The sequence below is a fragment of the Cottoperca gobio genome, chromosome 11, assembly GCF_900634415.1.
Source record: "Cottoperca gobio chromosome 11, fCotGob3.1, whole genome shotgun sequence".
Classification (NCBI taxonomy): Eukaryota; Metazoa; Chordata; class Actinopteri; order Perciformes; family Bovichtidae; genus Cottoperca; species Cottoperca gobio.
This window is the reverse complement of record NC_041365.1, coordinates 4719446-4739185: the sequence shown is the minus strand read 5'-3', so window position 1 is coordinate 4739185 and position 19740 is coordinate 4719446. Positions and strand designations below refer to the sequence as shown.

The following is a 19740-nucleotide window of genomic DNA, read 5'->3' as shown; positions in this document are numbered from 1 at the left end:
TGCACTCGTCATCATCGCCAATGCTTTGCCAAACGGACTCTGGTGGAGAGGAGGCTGGGAGATACAGCACCACATGACTGAGTCTGAGCTGGAGAGGGATGGGAGTCAGATTGGGTTTCTCTTCTCTCATTGGCCAGTGGGCTGACTTTTGACACGCAGACCAGGGACCCTCCTGCCGTATAAATAGGCCTGCCTCAACTTTATTATTCTAGCATCACGGCTGCAGGTTTCTGCTCAGTTTGGAGTTACTCTTGTCATCACATCACTGTATGCCTGCTTGAAGGAGGTTTAAAAACAGGGATTTAGCAGCACAAGGAGTCTGCATGTCTGCGTAGACATGCTCAGCTTTGTGGATACTCGGATTCTGTTGCTGCTTGCAGTAACTTCATACCTAGCATCATGTCAATGTAAGTGTGAATATCTGCTCTTTTTCTGTGATGGATATTTTTTTCTCTCTCGTCCCATTGCTTGAGGATCTTGCGCTTTGGCTTTTGTTTGGGACATACTTGAAGGTCAACCTGAAGACAGTTCAAAGCACTGCAGAATAAAGCTCAACGGATTGAGCTCATGCAGAGGATTCTTCACGTATTTTTTTTTCCAAGGATACAATTATTTTATCTTTGATTGAAGTTGTACTCCTGACAAAAGTTTTCTCGCTTTGAAAGAAACCTCTAAAGTAGTCGGCCTAGTGTCTTTTCAAAACTTGTAATGCATGTGGAGTCATCAAAATAGGCTAAATGTGAATTTTCTTTAAGACATAGGATGAAAAACTTCGTGGGGCGTTGTACATATTGTTCCATCCAGACGTCCAGCTAATGAAGCTTTATTATAGGAAACAGCAATGTCTCCCCCTGGTGGTCATGGGGGGAAACCTCTATTTGGCACCAATTAGATTTTCTTTAGCTTTTCTCCTTAAAAACAGGAAAATTGGTGTATGAAAAACTAGAAATTGGTCTAAATTCTTACACAGTATAGGATTTCTTCATTTTTTTGAACTAAAAATGCCGACTTTCTAACTTTATTTAAAGTTACAGTTTACTGAATGTGATTTATCCTTATTTAGGTCTCAAATGTAAAGACAAGATAAAAAATTGAAGTTAATGCTCCTTGCTAACCTTTTCATTATTACAGCACACTAAATGGGGAGATAAATATTCTCACATCACTTTGAATGTCCAAGTGCGCCGCCCTGTGGTGTAGATCGGACATGAAGCTTAGAGTTCATGGGGAGGTCCCAGCTGCACCAGCCATGACCAGCTGATGTCCACCTGCAACGAAGTGTGGATGAGAGATACAAACAGCAGCCATGAATGAGAGATACATCCGATAATCCAAACTATTTGACAGTGTTCGATAGTAGAATTCAATCTAATTGAGCTAAAAAAAAAATCACCACTTTTTACCACAAAATCTAGAAAAGGCACCTTTTAATAATGTTGCAGCAGAAATTAGAAAAGCATCAATAGCAGATGTGATACATTCCCCAAAACTAGTGATGTAGCTCTTCTCTTGTTTGCAGTAGCAGTTTAACTATTCCTGTCCCAAGGGCACAAACTATCTGTTCAGGCCTGTTCGCAGCCGGATCCTTGATATCTGGAATGCTATTGAACACCGTGATTCACATTTGCTACGTTCATTAGACGGTTTGAAACCGTTTAGCGCGCAGAGGTGGCCCTCAGCTACACTTTCAGACATGAGCTGAGGCTTATGCAACAGATTTAAAGCAACAACAAAAAAAACAATCCGGAAAGTAATTGTTGCGTGACAGACTTTTTCAGGATTTGACATTTTGAGATCCAGGTGATACGTGTAGTTATATTCTGCTCTAGATGATTGTTAAATCCATCAGAGCACACGACAAATCCCATGTTAATATAATCTCTTAATTGCAGTTTTCTATGAATATAGGATTATTAGACTTTAACATGGTTACTGTGCATTTAACTTGTATTGCATCTTGTTTCTGCCTCTCATCCAGTGTCTTGTATATACTTTGTTCTCATGCAAAGGAAGAACAACTCTGTTTTACTTTAGAATATATGTGTATGGAAATGTCATTATTTCTTTTTTAAGTGACTGTTTTGCTCTAAAAATGCTAACTGAGTATTCCCTCTTCTCTCCCCATCCTCCTTTTCTCCCACTTCCTCCTCCTCATCTCTCCAACGCCACAGACTCGGTTAGTACACATGCATGAAATTGTACAAGCAATATTTCTTTAAGGATAGCTTTACCTTGGCTTTGCCCTTTTTTTCCTTCCAAATCCTGTGAAATAGTCCACGAAAGGAAGACCTCTCGGTCGGTCTTGAGCAATCTCAACGATGGCAGATCATTTCATTTAGAGAATTTCTGCCCCTGAACCAAGTTATTTCTTGCAGTTTTCTCCCTTCCTGTCCATGAATAGGTGAGGGTCCTATTGGCTAAAGTTTGTGTCAATGAAAGCTAAAACCGCAGCTCTGAGGCACCCTTGGGGCCTGGTACAAAGGATCCTTTCTGAGGGGCAGAGGGAGGTTTGCCCCCTAACAGCTGGCTCTGGGTCAGTCCAGTCCTCTGCTTCTTGATTAGGATTTGATTTTGATTTATGAAAGCTGATCTCAGACCAGTTATGAAATGGTGAGATACAATGAAATGATTGAGTTGCTATCAAATAGTGTGAGACTCAGGCCCCTCTAATGTAAGACAAACATAACCTGATGAGGTGTTTGTGTCAACCATTCTGATCATATTTGCCTGAATCAGCATGCTGTTTGCAGCATTATAACAATCTAAAGGTGCATTATGCACCGTGTGGATCGGTAACATTTAAGAACTTTTATTTGTTCCATGGACTAACATGCTCTCATTGCTAAGAGGTTGTTGAATCCGGTTTGGGACATTTCTTTTAGCATCTCTTTGCACATGTTGATCATTTGCTCTGCTGTGTTTTCACAGTAATTCCTGTATCTGCATGAGCATGTTTCATTTATCCTTGTGACAGCATCACAGCGTATTTTGCAGGCTTAGTTATTTCTTACAATGGCCGCTCATCGTCATGATGACAAAATAAGATTACTGGATACAACCTCCAACCTTTATTTATCTTCTTTTTTATTTATAATGTTGTTTGTATGTGTCATTTAGCAGCTACAGTGTGACACATGAAGCACAGTTTACATTGGAAAAGGTCAGAGGGCATCTTTATGATGTCTAGTCTAATCACTGAAATGTGTTTTAACTTCTTTGCCCTTTCACTGTAAGGTCAAGTTTGTTTACATACACATTTTGTTGATAATATCATACACCAGATGGTTTCAATATAATTCATATCTGGTTTAGATTAGCTTTTAGTTATGCTTATAGTGTAGTTTAGATCAGACGGCTGCTTTGCCAGAGAATATTTAAGAGCTGACATGTTGCTAAAGCAGCGAGCTGAGACATCTGCTCTGTGTTTTGGTCTGACTGAGTCATTCTTTCCGCTGCAGGGTCCCAGAGGAGACAAAGGACCTCGAGGTGACAGGGTAAGCTCAAGTGAAACTCATCTTCCTTCAATCAATCAATCGTTCCCAAATACATCATTTAGGCATTTAATGTGATATATTTTTGTGTTTGTTGTCGTGATTTGACCTTCTAACCCCAGTAGGCCACACCCCTTTGTTTACATCACCTATAGACCCTAGTGTTTACTGACAATAATAGTAAGGTGAATGGATATGATAGGTATTATTTAAAATATTTACCTAATTAAGTCTGCTCGTTATATCTTATAACAACACAATTTGCTACAACAGTGAAGCTTTATATTAATCATCTCATATTTCTGTCTAATAATCACATCTGTTCCAGCTGTTGATTCAGCAACAGTGTGTACTCACTATATCTTCTGTGTTTTACAGGGTCCCCAGGGCTCAAATGGAAGAGATGGCGCTCCTGGACTCCCTGGCCCCGCTGGCCCCTCTGGTCCCCCCGGACTCGGAGGAGTAAGTCCACAGTTTGTACTCGCAAAATAACTTGCTTGCCTCTGCGTTTTATATCTCTAAAGTGGTCCAAAAAATATAACGATAATGTAAGACTAGCAGGGATCTGACTTCCAATATTTCTTATGATGCAAACTGGCTGTTTCATGTGTGTATTTGCCCCACATGCGCCTCATTCAGGGCTGCAGGCCCATATTTAGTTTATGTAGAAATGGAAAAGCATTGACCTAATGTAACCCCCTGACTTTTGTCCTTTACCCATTTGTCACATACACAACAATGTCACTATTAGTGTTATTTAAATCTCTTTAAACCCTGAATAAATGTAGCATGCTCACTTGCATTTGGCAGTACATCATTTTATTGGTTCAAACAAGCACCAATTTAATATCATTTTCAACATAATTTACATTTTGTATGTTCTAATGGCTGATTATTGTGTCATGCCAGTAACATAGACTTTGTTATTAAGGTTTGGACTGCTGGAAACAATGACCACTGCTATTTATTTGAACTTGATCAATGCTTTATTATCTGTTATTAGAAGTTTGTCTCTATGACTAATTAATCTGTGTGTGCTTTTCTGTCCTTTAGAACTTTGCTGCTCAGTATGATGGTGTAAAAGGACCCGATGCTGGCCCTGGACCCATGGTGAGGGCCCTCTCTCTCTGCCACACAGCACTATTCATCTTTATTCCAATAGAAACAGACTCCACCTGATATCCATGGAAGGATTCTTATATCTCACACCTTATTGCAGACCTGATACAGTTGCACTCATACTCTTGACAAAGTGTACCAACGTAAAGTTAGTGTTACTATGATATGTATAATTAACTTAACTCTCCTTTTCAGGGAATTATGGGCGCTAGAGGCCCTCCCGGAGCTGCTGGACCACCTGTAAGTTCAAACTCCCGCTGCAAATTCAAACGAGCGATCTGATTAAACTTTTGCTCATACCCATGAACTCAATCTGCTGTTTCTATGTTGTCTACACGACTAATTGCCTCTCAACATTCAACAGGGAGCTCAGGGACACACCGGACACGCTGGTGAGCCCGGAGAGCCTGGACAGACTGTAAGACCATCCTCCAAAATATTCACAATTCTTCAAATTGTCATGTGTTTAGAACAATTCCTTGTCAGACTCACCCATGTGATGCCACCGTCTTAAAAGCATTTGTCATCCTTGAGTTCTTAAATGTTCTGTTTTTCCTTCCAAAGGGCCAGCTTGGTTCTCGTGGACCCACTGGATCCATTGGCAAATCTGGAGAGGACGTACGTATACATTTTTGTTTCTACAAGTAAATTACAAAGGGCCATTTTTGTGTACAAGTTTTCTAAAGACTTAGATTTCCCCCTGCTGCCTTATAACAGATCCGAGCTGTTTCTGTAGAGTTTCTTGCAGCTACAATGTCAAAATTGTAACGACTAATTTGTTGACTCATAGGGTAACAACGGCAGACCTGGCAAGCCCGGAGACAGAGGTACCCCCGGCCCACAGGTAAGAGATTGTTACACAAACAGATTCAAAACAAACATCTGAACTGTAAACATGGAGCATGTGTCAGTAATGTTTTTATTTTATTTTGAATTGCAGGGCGCTCGTGGATTCCCCGGAACCCCTGGACTTCCAGGAATGAAGGGACACAGAGTGAGTGTTGATTTCTTCCCCTCTGCTTGACCTGAACTTTACCTGCGTGCTTTACCTAATCGCCTGAAGCCCATTGGCTTGAAGCAAGCAGCCGAAACTGCTCCAGAAAAGAAAAGAAATGACGGAAGAACTCCACCTGTGCTGTGTTGACTAAAATGTTTTGGATATGACGAGCCCTGCTGGGAGAGATTATGGACCTAACTTCCTTTTTCCTGCCTCCTGAGGAGCAAAGTAGATTCAGTACAGCGCTTAAATGCTGCCATTAAAAGTGAATGTGTATTCACTCATTTGCATGAGAACATCTAGAGCCAGGTAGTAAACTTCCTGGGGAACTTTGCTTCCTTAATGTCTCACATTTACTTTGGATGTCTTGTTACCAATATGAATTCAAACGAGGGTGCGTCTTGTTTTTATCTAACGAGGATCCTCACTAACATCTAACATCTCTTTATCCTGTGATGTCGTGGGATTTCTGTCAGCCCTTATAAACATCTTCAATCTCTTTTTGTGTTACAGGGTTACACTGGTCTGGATGGACGCAAGGGAGAGAATGGCGGTGCTGGTGCCAAGGTAAGGAGGGCACCTTCCTCATGACTGCAGCAACAAATAATCCTAGTACTTTATTACATGTAGAATCCCACAGTAGAGTTTCTCTAGTGTATTACAATACGGCAACACACAGATTTCCCCTTACTTGTCACAATCACATTATATTTTGACCTGTTAACCTCTGACCTTGAATCCCTTCACTCATCAACCTAATCCACCTTCTGCTGTTTCTCCTATAGGGTGAATCTGGTGCCCACGGAGCTTCTGGAAGTCCCGGACTTGCTGTAAGTTTGTGTCCACGTTTAATATTTATGCACACAACCTTAAAGTAAACCTTGCTGTATCATTTTGCCACAATTGATCTTTGCAATTACATGATTGCAGCAAAGATCCTTTTCTCTTCTCATCACTTCTGTTTTTTCGTGTATCCTCCCTTTAGGGAGCTCGTGGTATGTCTGGTGAGAGAGGCCGCACTGGCCCTGCTGGTCCTGTTGGTTCTCGTGGTGCTGATGGCAATATTGGACCCTCCGGCCCATCTGTGAGTATTAGCCCTTTAAACCCTTGTGTGATTGTGAGATTAATCAATTTTGTGACTATTGAACTCATGATACCTATCCAGAGTGTACTTTGTGATTGGTATCTTAATGTTTAGATAATTGCACCCATATTAGACAAACTTTGAATTTAATGTCAGCTCTGACCTCTATTACTTTTATCCTAATGTCATCTTTGTTCTTCTACCCAGGGTCCCCTTGGATCTGCTGGTCCCCCAGGTTTCCCCGGTGGTCCCGGACCCAAGGTAAGGGTTTATTTCCTGTCCTATGGCAACACATCCTCCCAGAGATGTTCACATTGAGGGCCACAAAAGGAGACACTTTTCAATAACATACAGTACAAGCATCAGACACATTAACTCTGTGTCTGTCAATTCTCACCATCCCAAATAGCTTCTTGTATACTATCCCCATGGGAATAGTTCATGCACGTAACGCAATGTTTTTCATAATTAAAAAGACCATTCAAACAAATACATATCAACACATCCTTAAGAAATACCAGTATTACGATTTCATTATTTGATTATGGATGTATTTTTTGTCTTTGACAGGGAGAGCTTGGACCCGGTGGAGCTTCTGGCCCATCTGGACCTCAGGGAGCTAGAGGAGAGCCCGGCACCAATGGCGCAGTTGGCCCCGTTGGTCCCGCTGTAAGTATACAAAAAGGTTGCTGCTCAGACTCCCAAGTCATCTTCTTGGAAAAATTATATATTATATGTAAAAACGTATAAAAGCCATATGCCATAAACTGCATTTGATTTAGTCTTAGATGTTGCCTTGATTGTTGTGTTGTCTCAGACTGCATGGATCAATTACAAAACTCCATTAACAATTAATGTTGGCACTATTACTAAATTATGATTCAATGATTTGCATTGATTGGTCTTTGGAAGCAGTGCCATTGTGATCCATGCATGTGTCCCTTTACTGAGTGCTTAAGTTCTGCAAACAGAATATAATATATTATAGTGCTCTGAATGGATTTTTAAGTCAGAATGTTTTAGCTGTTTTGATGATATTCACTAATCTCTTGTTCCTTCCCTGTAGGGCAACCCTGGTGCCAATGGCCTGAATGGAGCCAAGGGAACCGCTGTAAGTACATATGTTGTATTATTAGAGTATCCGTAGTTCAAAGGTCATTTAGGGTCACACAGAGGTTACAATAATTAGGTCTTTGCCATGCTGCACACATAAACAATTAGGTTGTTTAAATCACAGAACATGATTTATTATTTACTGATTGCAGGACACATTTTTTAATTGTTTCTATTACAACTGAACATAATATAGTCTCTAATATTAATTGTATATGTGTACTGTTGACGACTGTAAAGGCAAAGCACCCTGACATGGGGAAGAGATCAGATGTTTCATGAAAGATGTTTCAGTGATGCTCACCTGTCTGTCATGGCTGATATTTAGGGTACCCCTGGTGTTTCTGGAGCTCCTGGCTTCCCCGGACCACGAGGAGGACCTGGACCCCAGGGCCCTCAGGGTGCTATTGGACAGAGAGGTCTCTCTGTAAGTACACAACCAACAGACACATGGAAACACTCAAAACTAATTGTACACAGATAATTGATCAGTTCATTAATTGCGTGTGTTTGTCTCTTTTAGGGAGATCCTGGTGCTCAGGGTATTAAGGGAGATGGCGGACCCAAAGGAGAGCCTGTAAGTGCACATCCTCATCCTCTTCTTAAGTTTAAAATATACTCTGTTTATAACTGTTGTCCTTTAACTTCTATTTTGCCTTCCTCAGGGTAACTCTGGACCTCAGGGAACCCCCGGACCTCAGGGTGAGGAGGGCAAGAGAGGACCCACTGGTGAGCTCGGTGCCACTGGACCTGGTGGAAACCGTGGAGCTAGAGTGAGTATCAGACAACCGTCTCTGATGGGGGGTGTTGCACCCATAGGATTCCATATTCAGAGTTTCACCTGCTAATGCCTTTGTGTCTCCTACAGGGCGCCTCTGGCAGCCGTGGTATGCCTGGTAGTGAGGGAAGAACTGGCCCAATTGTAAGTGCTCAATGAACAAATATCATTCCACTGACATGCCATTTAAAAAATAAAGTACTGTTTTACTTCCAAATATTCATTGTTAAGGTGAAGCTTCCTCCTTATTTCTCTTGGACCTCTTTGTCTCCTTCTCGTAGGGCATGCCCGGTGCCCGTGGTCTTACTGGTGCAGGTGGACCTCGTGGACCCCCTGGAGATGCTGGCCGCGCCGGTGAGTCTGGCTCAGCTGGTCTCAGGGTGAGTCTAATTTCTGTTTTATGCAAAAGGGATCTGATATCTGTGTGAGTTCTAGTTTAAAGGGAGAATAGGCCCGTGGCAAATTGGAATAGCTGAGTTACAAGCTGTGATGGCTTCAGTGCGAGGCTATTGTGTGATGTGAATTTACCTTGTGTGCATTATTAATTCCAAGATTTTGTTTTAAAGATAGTGGGCCCAAGGGTTCAGTTGTAACAGTATACAAATGAATGACAGTACATACATCTTAACGACGAATGTTTATTTTTTACAGGGTCTCCCAGGAAGCTCTGGAAACTCTGGACCCACAGGAAAGGAGGGCCCTGCTGTGAGTAAACTTTACACTGAAACTGAAATGTATTATTAATAATCTTCACACATTTTGCTTCAGGACTTAGACATTCCCATAATTCTCATTCTGTACTGTTTATGATCATATTTGCTCACATAAATGCAATTAACATGACTTCCTGCTGTTCTTTCTTTCCAGGGCCCCGCTGCACAAGATGGACGTAGTGGACCTCCCGGCCCAACTGGACCTAGAGGCCAGCCCGGAAACATCGGTTTCCCCGGACCCAAAGGACCTTCTGTAAGTAGAAATAAAGCCAAGACTGGAAGATGATTGAACTACTATCCTTTTTGTGTTTTGTTTTTTAAGTTCATCAGCCTGTTCTTAACACACACCTACATCTTCCCTCCTTCAGGGTCAGGCTGGCAAGCCTGGAGATAAGGGATCCAGCGGTCCTTCTGGACTGAGAGTAAGTTAAAAGAAATACCCAGCAAGTGTTTAATACAGTTACTCACCGATAAAACGTTCCAACATGATTTGTCAGCTCCATTGTCAGTCGTTAAACACTATGTTCCTATGTAGGGACCCCCTGGACCTGATGGAAACAATGGAGCCACTGGTGCTACTGGACCTGCTGTAAGTATCCTTATATATATATATAGCCCTCAGTTAATGGCAGTTTCCTCCTTACATAGCACATTAATGATATGATTTTGTTACTATAATCATCAGTGTGCTGTTTTTAACATTGGTCTGTTTTTTCTCGCTACAGGGCGGTGTTGGTGAGAAGGGAGAACAAGGATCTTCAGGAGCTCCTGGCTTCCAGGTTCGGATCCATCATCTGATTCTATTCCCTGCTTATTGTAAACATAGCTAGGAAAATGGGGAAAAAAAAGAAATATCCTAAAACATAAAAGTGCACTAATCAGAGAAACATCAGTGTAATTGCAATTCCATGTGAGTAGCTACACAATCTATTTTACTGGAAGGTTTTTGAAAACATCATCAACAATTATTTCATTGTGGATTCATCTGTAGGTTATTATCTCGATTAGCTGTTTGATCAGTTTCCCAAAGCCCAAGCCTCAAATGTCTTGTTAGGTCCACAAAGATAATCATAAAGAAACTAGAAAATATTTGCATTCAAGAAGCTTGAATCAGAAAAGTTTGACCTTTTTTTCTTAAGAAATTGGTCAAACCGATTCATCCATTTAATAGTTGACAACTAATTCATCGATTCATCTTTGCACCTGTAGAAAACCTGTGATATATCACCTGCACCTCAGGTGTACTTTTTAGAATGCAGTATCTGGATAAATGGCACTGTTGAGTCCATTGGTCCTGATGTTGCGGCTTGATGTTTTCAGGGTCTGCCTGGACCCGCTGGAGGTTCTGGAGAGGCTGGCAAGGCCGGAGACAGAGTAAGTAACGCACAAACACACACACTGGAACCATAGAAATTGTATAATAAGCAGTACATCTATAACATCATTCATGTCTCTATAGGGAATCCCAGGAGACCAGGGAGTTGCTGGACCTGGTGGTGCTAAGGTGAGTTCACCTGTCCAATCCTTTTCTAGTGGTCTCTCAGAGTTTTCAATTATAGTTCAATGTTAAAACCATTTAAATAGTTTGTTTCTCTCTACATTTGCATGCATATAATAAAACCAGCCTCGAGCTGAAGACTATACACTGACTCCTTCTGTGTGTTCCTCCAGGGAGAACGTGGTAATTCTGGTGCTGCCGGAACTTCCGGAGCTCAGGGACCAATTGGACCCCGTGGACCCGCTGGAGCCCCCGGAATCGATGGTGGCAAGGTAAGAGGATGCCATGGCTGTAAACAACAAAGGTTATAGATGAAAATGTTGAGCACAGAAACGGTAGCAGATTTTACTGACAGTAAATTCTATACATACGCTTTAGTGCGGCCTGTAAGGGTTGTTTATAAGCTATTTAAAGTATAATAATCCTGTATAATCAGAATATTTTGGTGCCAAACTCACATATGAGATACTGTATTAATGGAAGCATGTGTGTTTTATGCAAAAAGGAACCATAGTTTGTCATGTCTGTTTCCAGGGAGAGCCTGGTGCTGGTGGAGCTAATGGTGGACCTGGACACCAGGGACCTGGTGGCATGCCCGGTGAGCGTGGAGGCGCTGGTGGCCCTGGAGTCAAGGGAGAGAAGGTAAATTCCAAAAATCACATCTGCAAATAAAGTGGGATTTTAGCCCTCAAAAGAACTTGTTAATGAGAATGTATTTCTTATCTATCATTCCCATGTCCTCTTTCACCTATAGGGAGAGGCTGGACACAGAGGACCCGACGGAAATTCTGGCAGAGATGGTAGCCGTGTAAGTTCAACTCTCAATTTCTTCCTGAGGCACTCGATTTAAAGATGGCAGCGACTCCCTCAATTAGTTTGTGTGTAGCCACCAGAGCCTTGATCTTAGTGTCCTCTCCTCTCTCTTTCTAGGGTATGTCTGGACCCGCTGGACCCCCTGGACCCACTGGAGCCAATGGTGATAAGGTAAGGAGGTTATGTGTGGCTATTAGGTAACCACATAAACCACAACAAAAATAACGTCATGAAACGTTGTGATGAATGAAGATGTTTGGGATGAACACTGTAGCACAGATTAATTCATGTTAATTAATTTGTTACGACCTAAAAATGGTTGCCTCCAACATTATTCAAGATGGCTGACAGACTCTCGTAGCTGTGACCTACAGAAGAAAAACCATCAAGATGTGCTGTTGAGGTCAAATCACTCTCACAAATGATCTCTTGGCTGACCAATCTGAATCTATATCCTTACATCCCACTCCTCTGTAAGAGAACCCCCACTGTAGCATTGTATCTGAAGCTAGAACCTCAACACTGCCACCTGATGGCTGTTTCATAATATTACAGCTATGGGATAGCAGTGCCAGTGGTGATAATAAGGCTGAACAATTTGGAAAAAATATCTATTTTGACTGATATTGCAATTGCTATATGATTTTGATGGATGTGGAGGGAATGATCATTATTCTCATTTTAATTGAAAAATATATTAATATGATCATGGTGGGATTTTGGCATGGTGCAAAGGATTGTCTTTTGTTTCATATTAGCTGATCAGGTTCTCAGATTTGTTAGATGACAGTTTTTCCTAGTGCTACTATCTACAATACAAAAGTCAAGTCAGTATGTGTAAAGCAATTCTGATGCTGACAAAAGATCTCTCATGTGTGTATGAATTTATGGATGGTTCATGTGGATGGATGTGTGTGTGGAACAATGCTAAGCTAATAAAACACTCACTGTTCTCTCCTCCAGGGTGAGAGCGGTGGATTCGGAAATTCTGGCCCTGCTGGAGCTCGTGGAGGCTCTGTAAGTAACTGTGGCTGACTTCCTTCAATACATCAAAGATTTGACCATATTCACCCTAAATTACCTGTTAACATAAATATCAGACGAAGACCTTAAGACAACATACAGCTCTTCAATGTGCAGCATAAACCGTCTGTCTGACCCACTGCTTGTTGTCCACAGGGAGAGCGTGGAGAGGTTGGACCTGCTGGATCTCCCGGATTCGCTGGACCCCCTGTAAGCCAACAGCCTTGCAATACAATATATATAACACAAATACATACACACACACTATTGCCCAGATATTGACCCAGCCATATTACTTTTCCTGTCAACAGGGTGCTGACGGTCAGACCGGAGTAAGAGGAGAGCGTGGTCCTGCAGGAGGAAAGGGAGAACTTGGAACATCTGGCCCTGCTGGACCCGCTGGACAGTCTGGACCTGCTGTAAGTACCAATTACACTGGACATACACATTGATCATTTGTAAACTCAGATGAGATATAAGTAATGCTAATATGGAATGGTGTCTGATTTCTCCTTTTGTTTTTCTAGGGGCCTTCTGGCTCTGGTGGTCCTAGTGGTGCTCGTGGAGACAACGGACCTTCTGTGAGTATTGAAACATAAGACAATATTCCTCCTGATTACACTTATTGCATCCATAAGTATTTTAGATGCATACAAAACATGACAGAATACATAAACACAGATTTAACCACCCACTCACTTTAGCTTTACAAGTCCAATTGGCATAATTGGCATCTTAAATCCAGTAAAGGCTACCAGAACTTGTATTGACTGAAATTAGCCAATTTAATCAGAAATGTCAAAGTGATCTTTTTTTTTTTTTACCAAAATGAGAATGTAAAAGGCCAAATTCAACATATCTATTCTTTTTGGCCCTTATCTCAACTCTCTGATGTCCACTCTCTCTCTCTCTCTCTCACACACACACAACACACACACACACACACACACACACACACACACACACACACACACACACACACACTTACACTTACACATTATTGATGGTCGCTGTGTAACCTTTGATGGTGTGTGTTTCCGATGTCAGGGTCTGACTGGTTTCCCTGGTGCTGCTGGCAGAGTTGGTGCTTCTGGTCCCGCTGTGAGTATTGCTCTTATATTACATGACATTACACATGTACATTATATTTTCAATTCATCTTCTAACCATGCTGCTTCTCATATCAGTGAAACAGAGCATTCACAATTGACATGAACACATTCTCCTCCTCTTCCCCTCTCAGGGTATTGTTGGCCCCCCTGGAGCCGCTGGTCCCTCTGGTAAGGATGGTCCTCGTGGTCTCCGTGGTGATGCTGGACCCCCTGGTTCATCTGGAGAGCAGGGTATAAATGGACCACCAGGTCCAACTGGAGAGAAGGGACCCTCTGGAGAGTCTGGTCCTCCTGTAAGTTATAGCTCTTTTTCACTGAAACACTGAAATGTAGAAAACAACAGCAGTTAGTGAAACAAATATAAGTTTATATCTATATCAATGCATTAATATGTGGCCCGTCTGTGTTTAGGGTCCTGCTGGTATTTCTGGAACCGGTGGTTCTCTTGGACTTCAGGGATTCATTGGTCTGCCTGGTGCTAGAGGAGATCGTGGTACACCTGGTGGTGCTGGTGGTTTGGTAAGTACAAATTAATACAGATACTATCATCCAAAGGATTCACCAATGATTCATCCATGTTTTTTTATTTAGCATTTAAACCTACGAAAGCATTCATCTATAACATGATTGAACTCTCCCAAATGTGTGATTTTGGCTGTGTTAATCCATATATCATAGCTTTTGGCGAAAGTGTGACCAATAATGTCATAAAAGCACACTAAAACCCTTTTGTTTTAATCCCACGGCTATTACAGCATTAAGCCATGCATTCTAGTATATCAGGATATCAATCTAGAGCCCTGGCATCAATATTGTAGTTTTTAATATTGCTTGAACCATTTTCTTATGTTTGCCCTGTTTCCTGCACAAAAAAATAGAAATATATCCCAGAATGTGAAAAAGTTATTCCCTTAGCATTTTGTATACAGAAAATGGTTCAATGTTTCAGGATGCTTTGAATGAACACATGCACCTTTGTTAACAAAAATATCAACCAGAAGGTCAAACATGCATTGCATTGCATACTGTAACACATACTGTATCAGCCTTTGACTCTATCTGACCCTGTGATTTTCTCTGCATACTATCACAGGGAGAGCCTGGTAGAGGTGGACCTCTTGGTCCCACTGGAGCCCGTGGTCCCTCTGGAAACATTGGCCTGCCCGGTATGACCGGACCCCAGGGAGAGGCTGGACGTGAGGTAAGGATTGAACAGGCCAATAACAAGTACTGCAATGACCTTAGTGGTGACCATATGTGGAGAGAAATATCCCAAGTAGAAGTTAATGTACAAAACATTGACTCACCACAACTTGACATAATAGCCTGATATAAATATAAACTGTAATATGCTTTCCAATCTACAGGGTAACCCTGGTAACGATGGACCCCCTGGTCGTTCTGGTATCGCTGGATTCAAGGTAATGCCCTTTCATATATCTCAAAGCATGTTTGTATACAGACTACCCACACACATACGCTGTGCTCTGACCCACGTCTACATTTTTTCCACCATGTTTAGGGAGACCGTGGTGAGCCCGGACCTGCTGGTTCCATGGGACTTTCTGGTTCCCCAGGACCTGCTGGACCCTCTGGTGCTGCTGGCAGACCTGGAAACCGTGGAGAGTCTGTAAGTATAAACAGCAACCTTTTAAAAATGGATTCCCTACTACACCATTTCCAAGTAGCAACATTTGCAGGATACACAACATCTACAGTCATCTGCTTTCTTCGCTCAACCTTTTATTCTTGTCACTAGGGCCCACATGGTTCAGTTGGAGCTGTTGGCGCCGCTGGAGCTAGAGGAGCCGCTGTAAGTACAATGAACACGTATAGTCATAGGAAGAGCACATAGAATAGTGATCATTGAATAAAAGTAGACTCATGTAACATGTATGAATGTGTGTGTGTGTGTGTGTGTGTGTTATAGGGAGGTGCTGGAACCCGTGGTGAGAAGGGAGGTGCTGGAGATAAGGGAGAGAGAGGCATGAAGGGTCTGCGTGGACATGCTGGTCTCCAAGGAATGCCCGGACCTTCTGTGAGTACCGGCGCACCGTCATGATGCACACAAAACACGGAAACGAACAGCTACATGTGCTGATTTTTTACCAAATGTACGATGTCTGCTATGATGTCATTCAATGATTTCTCTCCCCTCAGGGACCCTCCGGTGACACCGGAAATGCTGGACAAAATGGAGCCTCTGGACCCAGAGTGAGTTGAATCCTAATAACCTGCAACACACAAGTGGTTTTCTTGTTACACCTGTATCCAACTCATTTACTCTTGTATGTAAAGCAGGATAAAAAAACGTTTAAAAAGACAAATGTTTGACTGTGCCATGTGATGACCTCCTTTTCAGGGACCTGCTGGACCCCACGGACCCCCTGGTAAGGATGGTAGAGGTGGCGGTCATGGTACTCTTGGCTCTCCTGGTGCTCGTGGACCCCCTGGATACGTTGGACCTTCTGTAAGCACATATAGAGACTCGTAAACCAAACATTTTAGCAAAGGATCCAACTGCGACTGTGAGCTACATATCGATCCACTCTCTTCTCCATATCAGGGTCCTCCTGGATCTCCCGGTCTGGCCGGACCTCCCGGCCCCAGCGGTGGTGGATATGATGTCTCTGGTGGATATGATGAGTACAGAGCTGACCAGCCCTCTCTGAGAGCCAAGGACTACGAGGTCGATGCCACCATCAAGTCTCTCAACACTCAGATCGAGAACCTGCTCACCCCCGAGGGATCCAGAAAGAACCCTGCCCGCACCTGCCGTGACATCAAGCTCAGCCACCCCGAATGGAGCAACGGTAAGCTCAATAGATCTGGTAACACCATAGAGCATATATACCGCTACAATGAGTAAGGTTTAGATGTCTTTTGGAGCGCATGTTGATGTTCTCTTATCATCAATTTGACTCTCTTGTTCCTGCCCTGTAGGATTCTACTGGATTGACCCCAACCAGGGATGTACCAATGATGCCATCAAGGTCTTCTGCGACTTCACTACCCGCGAGACCTGCGTCCATGCCCAGCCCGAGAGCATCGCCCGCAAGAACTGGTACAGAAGCTCCGAGGGCAAGAAGCACGTCTGGTTCGGAGAGACCATCAATGGCGGTACTGAGGTGAGCGTCTACAGACAGGAGACATATTTGACTTTATGTTAAATAAAAGGGGTTTAGACAGGAAATGACAACAGATGTAATATGTGTGATTATTTCCTCCATGCAGTTTGCCTACAACGATGAGACCCTCAGCACCCAGAGCATGGCCACCCAGCTCGCCTTCATGCGCCTCCTGTCCAACCAGGCTAGCCAGAACATCACCTACCACTGCAAGAACAGCAATGCCTACATGAGCGAGGAGACCGGTAACCTGAAGAAGGCTGTCGTGATCCAGGGCTCCAACGATGTTGAGCTGAGAGCCGAGGGCAACAGCCGTTTCACCTTCTCCGTGCTGGAGGATGGCTGCACTGTGAGTAGCTCTTTGGTCGTTACTGCTACCTTCATGGCTTCAGTTTCAAGAAATGATTCTATTCATAATACTGCTAAATTAATGCATTTGTTGGTGTCAAAAGATGGAGCTAGTTTGTCTTACAGCTGTATGATTTGTATTATTTTGCCACTATTCTTAATGAGGCCTTTTCTTCCTTTACACCTGCAGAGACACACTGGTGAATGGAGCAAGACAGTGATTGAGTACAGAACAAATAAACCATCTCGCCTGCCCATCCTCGACATTGCACCTTTGGACATTGGTGGAGCTGATCAGGAGTTTGGTCTGGACATTGGCCCAGTCTGTTTCAAATAAATAGACTCATGATAAATTAAACACCAAAAAGAGAGAAAGAACGAAAAAACAAAATCTCTGCCCTTCTTTCTGTGTTGTTTTTTTATACTGAATGCTGATTTCTCTCTGCGCATTCCACTTGCTTAAGATGGGAAACTATCTGAGAGGACTAAACGGACTGAACGGAGCGTTTGTGCAATGCAAATTAATACAGCAACCCAAAGGGACGCGGGAAAACAGCTTGTTGTGGGACATCATGTCATCCTTTTGTAAAAAATAAAAGAAGTGTAATAAAAACGCTGAAAGTATGCATCACTTGTGGTCTTTGTATATCTTCCAAAGAGGAGGTTTAAAACCACAATTTCCATGAAAAAAAGGTTTAAGCTACCTCATGCCTGTACTTAAAGAAAATACTTTTGACAACATGGGTCCACAACCGAGATGTTAAGACTTCTAATGCTTCAAGCTTTGTCCTGTTTCGGAAAGTGCTCAGTTACTTGAAGCAGAGATCTATGGTGCTAATATGCAGCTGTGGAGCAAACCACTTTTTACTGTATTACTTTGTATTGACATTTGAGGAGTCTTGCATTTGTCCCCTGATACTCCCCCATTTTAAGCAGGTGGAATGTTCCTAAATCTGATGTCTGGTTTTTGTTTTGTTCTTTTTTGTTTTGTCTAGAAGGTTTTTTTTTTGTTTTGGTTTTTTGTTCAGGCTTTTTTTACTCTTCAGACCCCACATCGAGTGTTCATACTGACAGCACATATTTCATCCAATTCTGAATGGTTTTTAGGCGGCCTCTCTCTCTCTTAAAAAAAATGATACCACAAAGTCTATTGTACCTATTTTGTATATGTGAGATGTTTAAATAAATTGTGAAAAGTTCTGAAATAAAGCATGTCCAATGTTCCAAAACACACTACTCAGTGACTTAAGTGCTTTCATGTTTAATGACACCATTGAAGGTTTGTCACTGTATTTTGGTTCTAGTTTGGCCGATGATAACACATCATCATTAACTTAAACATCTTCCTATTGTGGAAGCACAGCCATATCTTTTTTTTTTGCCTTCCCCCTCTTACTTGCTTTTCAACGGTACATCCAATTTTAATGTAAAGTACATTTCTGTTGACACTGTCAATGCCAATGTGTGATTACTAACGTGCATTGTTTCTTGTAAATATGCATCCTTTGATGTTGCTTTTCCTTGCTTTTGCATCCAAATAAATTTCTGTGATTTGGATCAAGGCTTGAATTGCAGTGATGAATTCACACCGCTAATAGTTAGATTCAATATGGGGATATTCCTGCAGAAATTACTTGTTTTGTCACTTTGTCAGAGGCTGAGATTCAGCTTGAGTTCAGTGTGTTGAGGGAACTTGGATATGCAAGATTTCTGAAAAATTAGGATTTACCTCCACAGTAGAAACAATTCTGTTCAATTGGAGATGAAGGCATCAATACGTAAAAGGTCATGTGTAGCACTTTCTATAACCACTAGAGGGCAGTATGGTGTTTTTTAAAGCATCCCTGCTCTGGGTACAATGCATTTAAGCAAATGGATACAGTATCTTTGACCACTGAGCAGCAACGACTCGGACTTCGATAAAACTAATGATATTAAATCCACAGATTGGCCCTTTAATGATTCAGACATCAGGTTAGAATCATACAATGTTTTTTTTAACTTTACATTAAAATGGCAAGGCTGAAGTGACACTAACTAAACTACTGTGCTTAAGTACACTTTTGCGATACTTTTACTTTATTTAATTTTACCTAATACTTTTACTTTACTACATTTCAGAGGGCAATAATCTACTTTGTTTTCCTCTTTATTACATTCCTCTGAAGGTTAGAGTTACTTTTTACTTTGAAGATCAAGATTTTACATTTTCTAGACAGCCCTATCAGATTGGAGTACCAACTGGCCCAGGTTTTCTGTACTGTCATAAACAATCTTTATTTAGGGATAAGCACCACAAAATTAAAATCTGACTTTAACACAGCTCTACAAGACAGGGTCACAATGATTATGTAATAATGTAGGACCAACCTTGATTGATATTATACTTTAATTCCTGAGGACATTTGCAATAATCAAATTATATAAAACCATGTACTGTATGTCTTTGCCCAGTTGGTAATCCAGCCGTGGCCAGCAGTATTTGCTTTCCTAGGTAATATTTTAAAAGCTGTGCAGTATGAC

The 19740-nt window shown here is 42.0% G+C and overlaps 1 protein-coding gene across 1 annotated transcript; it reads left to right on the top strand.

Annotated features, from left to right (window-relative positions):
- Positions 1-223: 223 nt before the first annotated feature.
- On the top strand, positions 224-18774 carry col1a2 (collagen, type I, alpha 2). The gene is made up of 50 exons (XM_029442848.1): positions 224-407; positions 2172-2176; positions 3459-3494; positions 3870-3953; positions 4545-4601; positions 4806-4850; positions 4975-5028; positions 5175-5228; positions 5401-5454; positions 5551-5604; positions 6121-6174; positions 6393-6437; positions 6593-6691; positions 6899-6952; positions 7262-7360; positions 7758-7802; positions 8133-8231; positions 8328-8381; positions 8470-8577; positions 8673-8726; positions 8864-8962; positions 9234-9287; positions 9450-9548; positions 9664-9717; positions 9831-9884; positions 10021-10074; positions 10616-10669; positions 10755-10799; positions 10967-11065; positions 11328-11435; positions 11548-11601; positions 11724-11777; positions 12570-12623; positions 12786-12839; positions 12941-13048; positions 13157-13210; positions 13677-13730; positions 13873-14034; positions 14153-14260; positions 14835-14942; positions 15109-15162; positions 15264-15371; positions 15501-15554; positions 15672-15779; positions 15902-15955; positions 16104-16211; positions 16308-16554; positions 16685-16869; positions 16976-17218; positions 17408-18774. Exons 1-50 carry the CDS (start codon positions 338-340, stop codon positions 17552-17554), a joined length of 4062 nt encoding a protein of 1353 aa, XP_029298708.1. The 5' UTR covers positions 224-337; the 3' UTR covers positions 17555-18774.
- Positions 18775-19740: the final 966 nt, after the last annotated feature.

Bases quoted from the DNA above. Each gene is read 5' to 3' on its own strand.
- col1a2 (XM_029442848.1), top strand. From the start codon at position 338: ATGCTCAGCTTTGTGGATACTCGGATTCTGTTGCTGCTTGCAGTAACT. The intron at 8,578-8,672 runs GTGAGTATCAGA...TGTCTCCTACAG, and splicing joins GTGGAAACCGTGGAGCTAGA to GGCGCCTCTGGCAGCCGTGG. The intron at 8,727-8,863 runs GTAAGTGCTCAA...TCCTTCTCGTAG, and splicing joins AGGGAAGAACTGGCCCAATT to GGCATGCCCGGTGCCCGTGG.